We start from the raw sequence: 12,964 nt of genomic DNA on the forward strand, positions 1-12,964 counted from the left end.
GCCTTCTTACCATTTCAAGCTACTCACAAATTTCTAGCCTAACCACACGCTTCGCTAATCCAAGCCTCATTTTATTAATTTATTTTTATGCCATTTATATTTAGTTACGTTCAATAGTACCTTAGCCTAGTGCAATTCTGCATTGCTAAGAAATATTTATATTTTTCTCTATTTCATTCACTAAATTTTGTATATAAAAATGTGCAGTAGCTTAAATGCTTAAATTCTTTGATTATTAATTATTTGCCGTTAAAAATTGTTTATATTACGAAGACCAATATTTTATGTTAGCTAATCAAAAAAGGGTGCCGAAAATACATACATACAAAAGGGTTATATTATAACCGCAAAATTTTTATAAAAGTACTTTTTTTTACAACTTAATAATATATATTTTATATATCATATAATTTTTATGCAATTTCATGTATTTATATGTACACATGTACATAGTTATACTTAAAGCTATGCAAAGTTAGTAGAATCGAAAACCATTTATATATTTTTGAAATAAATTTTTATTTATTTTTTAGTTAGTGTTTTATTTAGTTTAAAGCTTTTCGAGTTTGGTTTTATTATTTTACTTTGGTAGATTTTATATTGCAATAACTATTTTGTTTTGTAAAATTTAATTAAAATAAAAGATAAAAAAATTGATTCAAGTATATTTAAAATTATTGTTTTAAAAGAAAAATTGAAAATAATTATTATTGAGAGTTTTAATAAAAAAATATATATTTTTGAAGCTATGTAAATTAGTATCGTTCAAGCAAATTAAAAAAAAATATTTTTATTGAATTTATGATTTTTAATAATTTTATATAATAATCTATTAATGTCAAGCTTTTCGAGTTTGACGAATGGTGGTTTTATGCGTATGAATACGAAAGTAAACAGCACTCGACTGTATGGGTGTTTGCAGTTGAGCCGAATTGAGCAAAAGTTGTTCGCGCACGAAGCACTTCCAAGCAAATGGTTGCCTGCTATGCCACTAGAACAACGCAGAACAGTAAATTCTGAGTGCTACACAACTACACAACTATACCATGTGTTTGCCAGTTGTCTTTCATAACAACAGGAAAACCAACCGCCGAAGACGGATCATTCTACACCACGACAATGCGAGCTTGCGCACAACGACTGAAACAACTGCATTTTTGAACACTTAAAACATCGATTTGATGTTTCATCTACCATATAGTCCTGACTTGGCAACGAGTTACTTTTTTTTATTCCCGTACATAAAAAATAAACAAAGAGGTCAATGTTTTTCGACACCTGAAGAGGCGGTTGATGCATTCAGAACGCATGTTTTAGAGATACCTCAATCAGAGTGACAAAAATGCTACAACAATTGATTTTAACACAGGCAAAAGTGTATAGATCTGAATGGAGAATATTTTGAAAAACATTTAAGTGATTTTCGATAATTATTATTTGTTTTTGTTCGCTAATCTCGAGATATAAAGGACAACGCTCGTGGAGGCTTAAAATTAAACTATATTTTTTTTAGGAAGAATAGTTAATTTTTACTTGTTCTTGTAAAAATAACTTAATAAGTATTGTAATTAATTTTAGGGACTAGAAATATGCACAGGAACTTTAGAATTAAATACTAACTAAAAATTTTGCAAATTATGTTTGAATAACTCAGCATGCATTTGCTAACAAATTTTCACCTATCTATTTATATTTTTCGCATATGTAAATACTTTTTTTTTCATCTAGCGATCTAAAATATTAGTACAGAATTAAAATTTAGGACTTCGTATAGTTAAGATCTCATTAAATAAAGGCATTTAGAAATTGTAATTGAGAGTTGCGCTTTAATTGTTTCTTTTTTTTTATTTTGTTATATTCTTATGTATTATTTTGATGGTTTTTTTATATTATATTATATTTTCGATGATACTAATTAAGTTGGTCATGGGTTAAAATTTTTAGTATTTTTTTATCATAAATTATTTGAATGTTTTTAGTCTAAAAATTACCATTATCAAATTTATATTAATTTAATATAAATATTACTACAAATTAATATTTCCAATATTCCACTATATAATAAATAAGTATCTAAATGTTGTTTTAGAAACACAAAAATTAAAATTAATTTTTTTTCAAATATTCAAAAAGCTACTTTTTAAAAGTTATGAATCCATACAATATATTTATCTTATATAATTTAATTATTTTATTTTCAAGCAAATAAATTATTGAAAACACTTAGAAATAGTTAGTGTTGTTTGGACGGAGTAAGAATTTAGTTCGTGAAGCGGAAAACATTCGTTGAAGATAGGTAAGTATAAGTAAGCTAAGTAAATCTATATAATATTATATAACGGTATTAATGCATAAATATATCGCGCCTTATTTACGCAATTTACGCAACGTAAATATGTGTATGTGTGAGAAATAAATTGGTTGGTGCTTAAAAAAATTATTTATACAAATAGAAATAGCTTAGGTATTAACATTTCATATTAAATAAAATTAATAATTAATTAATTCGTAATAGTTTTTTCGATTATATACAAATTATACTTTTAATTTATTTGTTATTTTTAAGTGTCTACAACTTTTATGGTTGTTCGTTCCTCTACGCTTAGAATCTACACTTTTGAGTACTCAAATATAGTAATGTGTATGTGTGTCACTCACACTGTATTTATATTTTGGGTTTTTCGTTCAGTATCACTGACACGTGATCTCGCGGATCGATATCACTTTCGACATCGTTGAATTTCTGTAAAGAAAGTTGTTCGGCGAGTTCAGCAACGCGCAATGAATCCGAAGCTGCAAATAGAGAAAGAGATATATAACGTCAATAAAAATTTGAGAACAGTTTGGAGAGAAATGTATGGTTTTGAAAAAAAAATCTGAGAGCAATTTGAGAGCACAAAAAAGAGAGCATGACGGTAATGCCATAGGAATTTAATAACGCTAACCTAAATAATTTATACCGGTTGTTCGTTCGATTTTCCGTTTTCAAAGTTTAGGCAAATCAACTATTATAAATGAACTAAAAAATTTGGCAAGTATTTATAATATAATTTAATTTTGTATAATATTCAAATGAGCTCATACATTATTGTTCCAAAAAAGAAGAGGCATAAAACCTTTCGTATCTTTGGTAAAATAACACCACTATAAATATAGAGAGTCGGCGGTCCAGTTGTTTTTTATTGTGGTAAGAAAACGTATGCTCCAAAATAATTGTGCAAGCTTTGAAATATAATATGAGAGTCGCTTCACATTCGCGGTTGAGGAGCGAGTAGAAAAAGCGCTCTCTGCCATAGCTTTGGTATGCATTGGACACACTCTCCAGGTTTTCTTTTAAGTTTCGTTTAATGTATCCTCGCACACACTTGATATTAGCGTATATATAGTGACTTTTTCCGCATAGGCAAGTATCAGGTTTAAGTAAGAGCTCACTGATTTACAAATTCCTCGCAGTTAGCTAGAATAATCATATGACTCTGTACTAAGAGATTCATTAAACTGAGTGCTTTTAAAGCTCAAGCGTAAATGATGAGTAGAAAATCAACGATATACTTTTCAACAATTTTCTTAAAACCCATACGTAATTTAAAACACTGCACGAAATATTTAGAATATGAAGAAAATCTTCCGCTTTTGGTTATACAAATATTGATTTAACGAACTCCTGACTATTTACTACGAAATTTTAGCCAAAAAAAAAGTAATAACTAATAATTTTAGTTTCTATAAATAAAGTTAACTTTTCGAAATATCAAATAAACAGACTTGACTTACGTCGTGACACTTTGGATTTTGTGGGTTGTGGAGCTTTGCGGGCTTGATCGCAGAGACGGAATGCCTCTAAAAACTCGTTGAGATCCACAAAACCGTCTTTATTTATGTCCATCATTTGACACATATTCATTAGTTCTCTTTTCGAACCAGCCGATGGCATATATTTCCGTAGCAAATCCACGGCATCACCAAATTCATCCAATGATATTTGACCTAGGCATATTAGAGAAAGCACGAAAAAAATGTAAGTGAAATTTAATTTTCTCTTCTAAGTAAAATTTAGTTTTTTTTTAGTCTTTTTGTATACACACCCGAATGATCTTTATCCAGTATGTGAAATATTGCTTCCAGGCTGCTTTTATTTTTGTACAGCGCATCGGTGACACTTGTAGAAGCCTCTGCTTCCTCTATCTGAAAATGGTAATTTTTTTTTTTTTTTTTTAATATAATATAGAACTTTTTAAAAATTTTTCAACTATCTACACTTACTATAACATCTGTTTCCAGCAACTCCAAGGTCAGCAGATAGTTAACTATATTTGGTTCGTCGGGAGAAAATGGCGGTGCTAATCTGTCGCGCATCAAACGCCATGGCAGAGACATCTGCATCACACGCTCCATTGTGTCTGACCACTGTGCGACTGTTACGCCGCCTGAAAAGTATTTATAGTATATTGTAATCGATTTTGTTTTTTTATTGCAGCACTTTTTGTTTACCAGTGTGTTTTGGATCCAATTTCGAAAACTCCTCTTCGAGCATTTCACGTCGGTCACGTAAACGCGCACCCAGTTCACGTAACGCCGAGCTCTCGACAATGCTTATACGTTGTTGGAATGATAGTCTTGATGTCTTCGATGCCGCTGAGATATATTGCACAAATTGTGTGTCCAATTGAGGGCCGAACTTAAGGTAGGCACCCTTGTTTGAGCCAACGGCATAGTAATTGGATGCCGAAAATATTGTGATCACCTAATATTTTGAATAATAAAAAAATAAATTTTTAACTTTAAAAAATATTTGTATTGATTTTAGACACTTATGTAATTTTTATATCTAACAATGGCCATATATAATAGTGTTACTGACCATTTTAAGATTATAATTATTAAGCAGAAAACGTGGTGTATATTTTGGCGCTTTGGTAAAAAGTTTGTCAAAGCCATACATAAAAATGGTTATGAAAATAAACAGTTTGCTTTTCATGTTAAAATCATACGGGAGATATGAGAACTTTTTGAAAACTATTCTTCTATAAGCTTCATATCTTGCTTTGACCTTTCTTCCAACCTCTAATCTACAGAAAATTAATATTTTATCGGTCAAAAGCTTCAAAAAAATTTAATATATTTTATATATTAAAAAAAAAAATTTTTAATGTTATTTTAAATTACTATTATTACCCCACAATTTTGTTCTATACAATCACTGAAAAGATTAATTTAAAGCGCACTGGATTGTATACTTATACTTAACAACCGTTTAAGCGTCACTTTAGGATTAAGGTAATAACTTGAAAGTTTAAAGTTCTGAAATAATAATTTCCAAGCGGACCATAAAGCATTTTATGCCGCTGAGGCTAAGGAATAGTTGAAAACCTTAATATTCCTATAAAATCTCTTTCATAAAGTATTTTTATATTTTTTTTCTTTTATTTCAATTAAGCAAAATATTTTTTTTTACCTGTTTATTATGTGTGAACTCATGACCATCCGGTTTACATTCGTGTGATCGCACAAGGAATTTTAATTTGTATTTTGTTAGGAATTGTTTGGTTACATCGGGACCGAAATAAGTGCCAGCGCCACGTAATGCATTCGGCTTACAGCCATCGGTGATTTGAGGGTCGCTCCACATAATGTCGAAGATCTGGAAAAAGCAAAATGTATTTATATTATTGCATGTCGGTGCTTAATAGTTTTTTCTTGAGTTCATTATGCCATTTTCTTTTTCATAAAAAAAATTTTGTTATTATAATTGTTATATTTTTTATGCTGTCAGTCTTGAATTGGTTTCAGGGTTTTATTTTTTAATACCTATTCATTTTAGTTTTCATTCCATCCCATAATATATAGAATAGGCTTATGCGTAAGCCTATTGTTTTTTCCTACAATTCTCTGAGCTATAGCCAAAACTAGCTGAGATATAGCTAAAACTAGTATATACAAATTTACGTCATCAAAACATACTTATATTTAAAATTTTGTATGCCATTAAATTTTATATTCAAAATTATTCATATTTCTTCAATTACCGTTTATTACTCACTAATTTTTTTAACAAACGTTTAAGGACTCCTAAATGTAGACAAGGTTTTATATACTTAGTCAAAATATTGCCTACATTTAGGCGCGGATATTGCTGTATAATAAATACTAATTAATATTTCGGTTAAATACTTATTAATATTTCGGTTAGCATAACTGATAGTCTTACTAATTACTTATATATTTTCGAGCATAGGAAACGCTTAAGTGGAAGTGTTCTGAATATTGTTATGTGATACATTCCAAATATATAATGGAATTATGAGTAAAAGTTCTAAATATAGTTATTATTATACTTTTTTTTTTGTTTAATTTTTAGAAAATAAATTTTTAGGCAATACAATGGCGCAATGGGATTTTCAGAAATTATGCTAGTCAGGTACAATTCAACGCTTAAGAGCTTCAAAATACATCGTTGATCAAATTTAAAAGCACACAGAATCGATTCACATTAAATCATAGGTTACTTAAGCGATGATTACATTGATAAATGATTGTGATAAATTGGTTAAATGTTTTCCCGTCTTTGAATCTATGTTGGTGTGAAACCGTAGACAAATAGAAGTAAACTACAAGTGGAAAGAGTGGCACACATTTGTATGAAAGAAAAAAGGGTACCAAACAACAATTGCAGCGGCTAGTTAGTTAAAGTCTGTAGGCCACTGACTCAGTAAGCCAGCCTGCCAAATAATCAAGGTCGATTACACAATTCGCTGCGTAAAGGAAATGCGAAACAAATCGCTGGCAATGGCCTTTCAGCACACATTAAATGGCATTACGCAATTAAAGCTAATCGAGATTAATGATGAATCGAAAGCAAGTATTGCATTTTTAGTTGTGGGAAGCAAGTACTCGGTTTTGTAATAAAAATGTGCAAAACGGTAAATTTACTTCTTATTGTTCTGATTGAATTCACAATTATTAATATTAATTTGAGAATGTCAAAGGTGTTACATTAAAAGTGACAACAAAAACATTTTAGCGGCAGTTTTCGACTATACGATACTAAGATTTTTCTAATAATACTTCAGTAAATTTTGGATTTTATCTTTATACCAAAATTAGATCTCAACTATATTTGAATATTTTTTGCAAAAAAAATGAGGGTGATGACAAATATTTAATATAATGTTAATTTATTTTAATAAGCATCAAAGGCTATAAAAATATCCTTATCTTGATTTTTTTTATGACAGCTATATCCTATAATGATCCGATCTGAAAAATATGTTTGGAAATTGTAGCAATTTCTCATACAATAATCTGTGCCAAATTTCGTGAAGATATCTTGACAAAGAAAAAAGTTTGCCATACAAGCACTTGATTCCGATCATTCAGTTTGTAAGGCAGCTATATGCTATAGTAATTGGATATCAGCGGTTTCGACAAATGAGCAGCTGTTTGAAGAGAAAAGATTGTGCGCAAAATTTTAGATCGATATCGCAAAAAATAAGAAACTAGTTCGCGTATATACAGACAGACATACATATAGGTGATCATGACTCGTCACGCCTAATATTTGTATATACACTTTATAAGCTCTCAGACGTTTCCTGCTGGGTGTTACAAACTAAATATAACGTGTTTAAGACATAATAAAAATTTAATGCAATCCGGGTTACTCATACGCAGTGGTAACTCTAACATGGGAAATACTTGATAAAATAAAGCACTAAAGAACGCTTAGTTGCGCTTTTACTTCAAATGACAAGATTTTAAACTTATAACCGGGTACACAAAAATTCTAAAATTTAACTATAAATAGTAGCTCTAGCATTTGTGTGGTAAGGCAGTAAAAAAAGTTACAAAAAAAAAAATAAAAATTAGCGTAAAAAAATTGCACAGGTGTTTTGCTTAACAGCACAATTTGACTTTTGAAACACATTTCAGGTGTTTTTATCACCCCACATACCATTTTGTCACATATTTTGCAGCAGAAAATAAAACACGCAATGCCAGCATAAAAGTTGCTCATACTTCGGGGCGCATACAACCAAAACATGTGGTTGGAGCTAACTTCAAAATGCGGGCAATATATAAACGTGCTATGTATGACTTACTATGCGAAACGAGCTTATAAATCAGTCGGAGCAAAAATATTTTGCTTTGAGTATGTGCAATATTTTTCATATACACGACTTTTATGCGCATAACATACTGTAGACTACGCAATGTTTCAAAGGCACACGTTTGCCTGTTGGCTGTGCTAAAAGTGCGTGCGTGTCAGTTACACAGCAATAAAAATCCTTTGTTAGTATGAGCAAATAAATAAAATGTTTAATACAATTGGTGGAGAATGCTTTGAAGTCTTTTTTAATTTCTTAGCGGTATAAGGAGCAGATGGGACTGTGGAATAATGTGTTTATAAAAAATGATTTGAAATATAAATGATTTATGTATAGGTTATAATGTAAAACCCCAGATCTTGAAGGCTGTAGGATAATTTATCAAAGTCAGTTTAATTTTTTGGAGTATTTTAAGTGTTCATAATTTTGGAACACAGATTACCTATTCAACTATTCAAAAATATTCATGACGAAACATATACAAATTTTCTGAGAAAAGTTTAACCGAGAGCTTAAGCGAAGAGTAACGTTTTGAATATTTTTCGGTTTCCTTTGTCTTAAATGAAATATTATCTCAAAAAGATTGTGTCAAAATTTTAAAACGATTAAAGCAAAACAACATCCAGCACCGAGTTAAGAAGGAGGAATTATTGCCATTGCCGCATTTTTAAATATTTCTGCATTTACCATTTAAAGAAAATTTTAACTGTTTCATCAGAAAGAAATCATAAAAATTAGCCTTGTTTTACACCAATAAACCCTACTCCCGCCAAAAGGTTGATTAGAACTTTATAATTATAAATTAATTTAAAATTCTGTAAAAACATCCTACTTAATTTAAATGAGATTACTCTGCAACTAAAAATATGATTTTTATACCCTGAAGGGAGTTTGCCAGGGATACATGTATATACCCGAACTAGTCCCTTACTTTTTGAGATATCGATCTGATATTTTGCACATGTGCTTTTCTCACTAAGAGGCTGCCTATTTGTCGGAAAAGTCGATATCGGACTACTATAGCACAAAACTGCCATATAACTGAACATTCAAAACCAACTCCTTGTATGAACAACTTATTTATTTCACAAGATATCTTCAAAAAATTCGGCATGAATCATTCTCTACAGCAACGATACAATCACCGAAGAAATAGTTCAGATCGAACTACTACAGCATATAGCGGCCATACAAACCGACCAATGAAAATCAAGTTAAAGATTTTTTATAAACTTTTATGCTGTAAGAAATGCCCTAAAAGATATTATAGCTGTTTTCTACTTCTATGTTTTCTTAATTCCATTCATAATTTGATGCTTTGTTGTTAATAATTTTACATCAACTAATAATCAGATAGAAACATTTGTAAAAAAAACCTCTTTCCCACATCTAAAAACAAACACTTAACATGGGTATATATTTTTCAGTCATTTATCGTGACACTTGTTTCTTAATTTGCGCTCATTCATTACTTTGACGGCGCCACAACACCCAAAAGACGCCACTGCAATTCATTAAAAAGATATTGTGCTGAAAGTGTTTCTTAGGAATTGACTTTTAATGCTCATGTACACACAACCAAACATTGTTTGTTCTTAACCAGCAATTTTGCATGTAAAGAATTCTCACTTTGCCTTTAAGTGTTTTTGTCTTGGCTATGTTTGCTTACTAATTTGTGTGCACAACTGGTTTTTTTATTATTACTCCGCTTTAAAAAGCTGTAATTATATCATGGTTTTGTTTAGATTTCGCGCTAATTGTTCGCTTTTCTGTTTTCTACACTGTTTTCAGCGAAATGTGCTAAACTGGGTTAATGCGCCTAAGTGTATACTTTATTTGAGTCACAAAGTCGTAATATTTTTTTTTTAAAGAATGTCGAGCGTAAAAATCTTTTCGGAAGCATTAATTGTAATTGTATTGAAAAAGTTATAAATTTGGTCAGATGGCGTTTAGTGAGGAGTAAATAAGGAAATGGTATTAATTCTACAGAAAATATTTGTATGAAAGACATAAGAACAATGAGTCATAAGTCATATAATACGAAAAATTTAAGATTTGAAAAGTGCAGTAAGAGTAAATATACGTATTGTATATATACGAGTACATACATTTTTATTCTTGATGTCATGACTGGACTCGCTGGTTTAAACTTACTGTTTTGGAAAAATCTTGGTAGAAAAATGAAGGCACTCAAAGTTGAAAAATGGACACATTCGAATAGAGAATTTTGCAAAAAAATCTTTTAACTTATGACGATAAATTCAGAACTCCTTTGAGTAGACTTTTCGTAACTGAAAAGCACAAGCATACACATCAAAGCCCAGCAACTAAAATTGCAAAGACAATGCTCATGATTTCGAAAACAATGCGTACAAAAATAAAGTTCTAGCTTCAGAGTATTTCTGCTATATCTATGTCTACTTTTCATTAGAGTCACGAAAGACTTATCAAAATATAGAATAAATTGTAACAGAAAGTACTGAAAGTGGAAGCCAAAATATTTGCGTGCCTTCTCGTCATGCTCTACAGAAAACAACCGTAAACATTTCTTAGACAACACAAAGTTTAGAGCTGGGCTATACTATATACTAAACCTGCACTGGAGTCCAGACATTTGATGTTTGGGTTCTCTAAAAGTTACCACCAGATTTCGAAAACTTTCGGTCATAAGATTAAATACCTTTAAGGGGATTACTTGTGCAAAGTTTTATCACGACATATTTATTGGTGTTTGATTTGTATGACTCAAATAGAAAGAATCAGAGGGAACTTTTTCACAATGCTAGGATTCATTGGATAACCCTACATACCAAATTTGGTTAAAATAAAATATCTACAACTTCTCCTCTTTTTACACCATATTCACATGACCTCAAAATTTATATGAAAAGTTCAAATAACTAAGTTTTTGGTTCTTCATTTTTATAACAAAAAATTGTTTTCTTCTAGATATTTAGAGGAAACTAACCTTTTTATATCACAAACAGACTATCATTTTTTTGGTGCAAAATAATAAAAATTACACTTTATTTTGATGTAATACCGAAAAAGGAGTCTAATTTTCACGTCTTCTTAAAAAAGTTGATAGGCCTTTTCTTCATTGAAATCTCTAATTTCTGATGGTATAAAATATTTTTCTTTCAAATCAGTTTATTTTTATTTCATCCAGCTGGTTTTTGGTTGTAATAGCTCTAAAAAACAGGTAGTTTAGGTATACCAATTCTAAATTTTTCACGCTCCACAACCTTTTACCGAACTACCGAATTTGTGTTAAAAAATACATGCAGCTTTGTTGCTATTATTTTCTTTCAGGAAATGTACATTTTCGGCACATTTACAGTGTTGTTGCAAGCACAAAAATTTACATTTTATGACAATGCTGCCAACTATTCACCACACATTTAGTAAAATTGTTATAACAAAAACAATAGTAATAACAGCAACAAAAATAACAACTACTTACAAGTATATGCATACAAAAAACTGCTTGAGTGTGTACTTGAGACTGTTGTAACTGAGCACATGCTTAGTTATGTCGTATTTGTAGCAGTCAAAGTGGTAGTTAAATATACCCAACGGCACTAATACTGACACAAATTTGCACAACATAACGTTGCATTTCGGTGGCAATATCTAGCGTACGTGTGTGCAGTTACACGAAGTTGCAAAGCAAATAAGGAAACTGCTGTTACTTAGGGGAATTGAAAAAATTTCGTGTAGGTAGAGTTGGTTCGCCACGATTTGCAGGTTCCTGAATAAAAGGACCTGTGAACCAGCTCAAGGTTATATACAAGTATATATTATTTTCCTTAACTCCGGTTGGAGCATAGCGCCGCTAAAGGTTAGCGTAGACGCATTCTAACTATGTGGCATGAAAGTAGTGCGTCATGCATGTAGCAATAACATTGTTGCACGTACATTGCGGTGTCATGCTGGCAACTTCGTATGCGTTGTTCTATCTTTGTTTATTTTAATTTAATGTTTATGCAAAAACAAATCTCTAGGTAAAATACTAAGTTTGCTGACGGAATTTTGACATAAATACCTATTTGCGGCATATACGGTATATATGTATATATAGAAGTATATGGTATATAGTATAGATATTAGAAAGTATGTATATATTGTATATATGCAAATATATCTACAAGTTTATATGTATGTATTTTCTAGTATAATATATTTGGATCAGCTGCACGTCCGTTTATTTAATTATCAAGTTTTATGTGTGTTGCATGCAAAATCAGAGTTTATGCAAGTTAAACTTTCAGCGTCATGATATAGTAGATTGCTGTGTTGATTCGAAGCTGACTATTTGTTGATTAAACTCTTTTTAAAAAGCTTAGTGTTACTTTGAACTATAATTCATGCCAAATTTCGTGAATATATCTTCGCACATGAAAAAGTTTTTCATACAAGGACTTGATTTGGATCGGTCAGTTTTTATGGCAGCTACATGCTATAGAAAATTGATTTAAATAATTTATTCGAAGATTGTTCTATTGCTTTGGGTAATAATTATACCGAATTTCGTATATTGTCAAATGAAAAAGTTTTCCATACAAAAAGTAGATTATTGTCGAGCAGTTAGTATAATATATTAGCTACATCCGATAGTGGTATGATATCGGTGCTTTCGACAAGTGGGCAGCTTTGTTTTTGAAAAGAACCTGTGCAAAATTTCAGTTCAATATCTCATAAACTAAAAAATATTTGACAATACTGATTAAGACACCGCATTTAGTACGATTTTTACATTCGAGTTTCTAAAAGAAGTTCTTAGGCTGAGTATTAATAAGTTTCAGAAGAAATCATCGAAATGGAAAAGCGGAATCCAATCTAGCTTAAGTTCATTAGAT

At 30.5% G+C, this 12,964-nt stretch overlaps 1 protein-coding gene across 4 annotated transcripts in view; it reads right to left on the reverse strand.

Annotated features, from left to right (window-relative positions):
- Positions 1–2,167: 2,167 nt before the first annotated feature.
- The window catches only part of rdgC (retinal degeneration C), a 119,087-nt gene continuing 108,290 nt past the window's right edge, over positions 2,168–12,964 (reverse strand). For all 4 annotated transcript variants that reach the window (XM_036358084.2, XM_036358082.2, XM_036358085.2 and 1 more), the window contains 6 exons: positions 5,456–5,641; positions 4,492–4,744; positions 4,264–4,427; positions 4,086–4,185; positions 3,775–3,987; positions 2,168–2,793 (listed from right to left, as the gene is read on the reverse strand). In XM_036358084.2, coding sequence (XP_036213977.2) covers positions 2,666–2,793; positions 3,775–3,987; positions 4,086–4,185; positions 4,264–4,427; positions 4,492–4,744; positions 5,456–5,641 — 1,044 coding nt within the window. In that variant the 3' untranslated portion in view covers positions 2,168–2,665. The remainder of the gene's footprint in view (positions 2,794–3,774; positions 3,988–4,085; positions 4,186–4,263; positions 4,428–4,491; positions 4,745–5,455; positions 5,642–12,964) is intronic.

The sequence above is a fragment of the Bactrocera oleae genome, chromosome 6 (genome assembly GCF_042242935.1).
Source record: "Bactrocera oleae isolate idBacOlea1 chromosome 6, idBacOlea1, whole genome shotgun sequence".
NCBI classification, from domain to species: domain Eukaryota; kingdom Metazoa; phylum Arthropoda; class Insecta; order Diptera; family Tephritidae; genus Bactrocera; species Bactrocera oleae.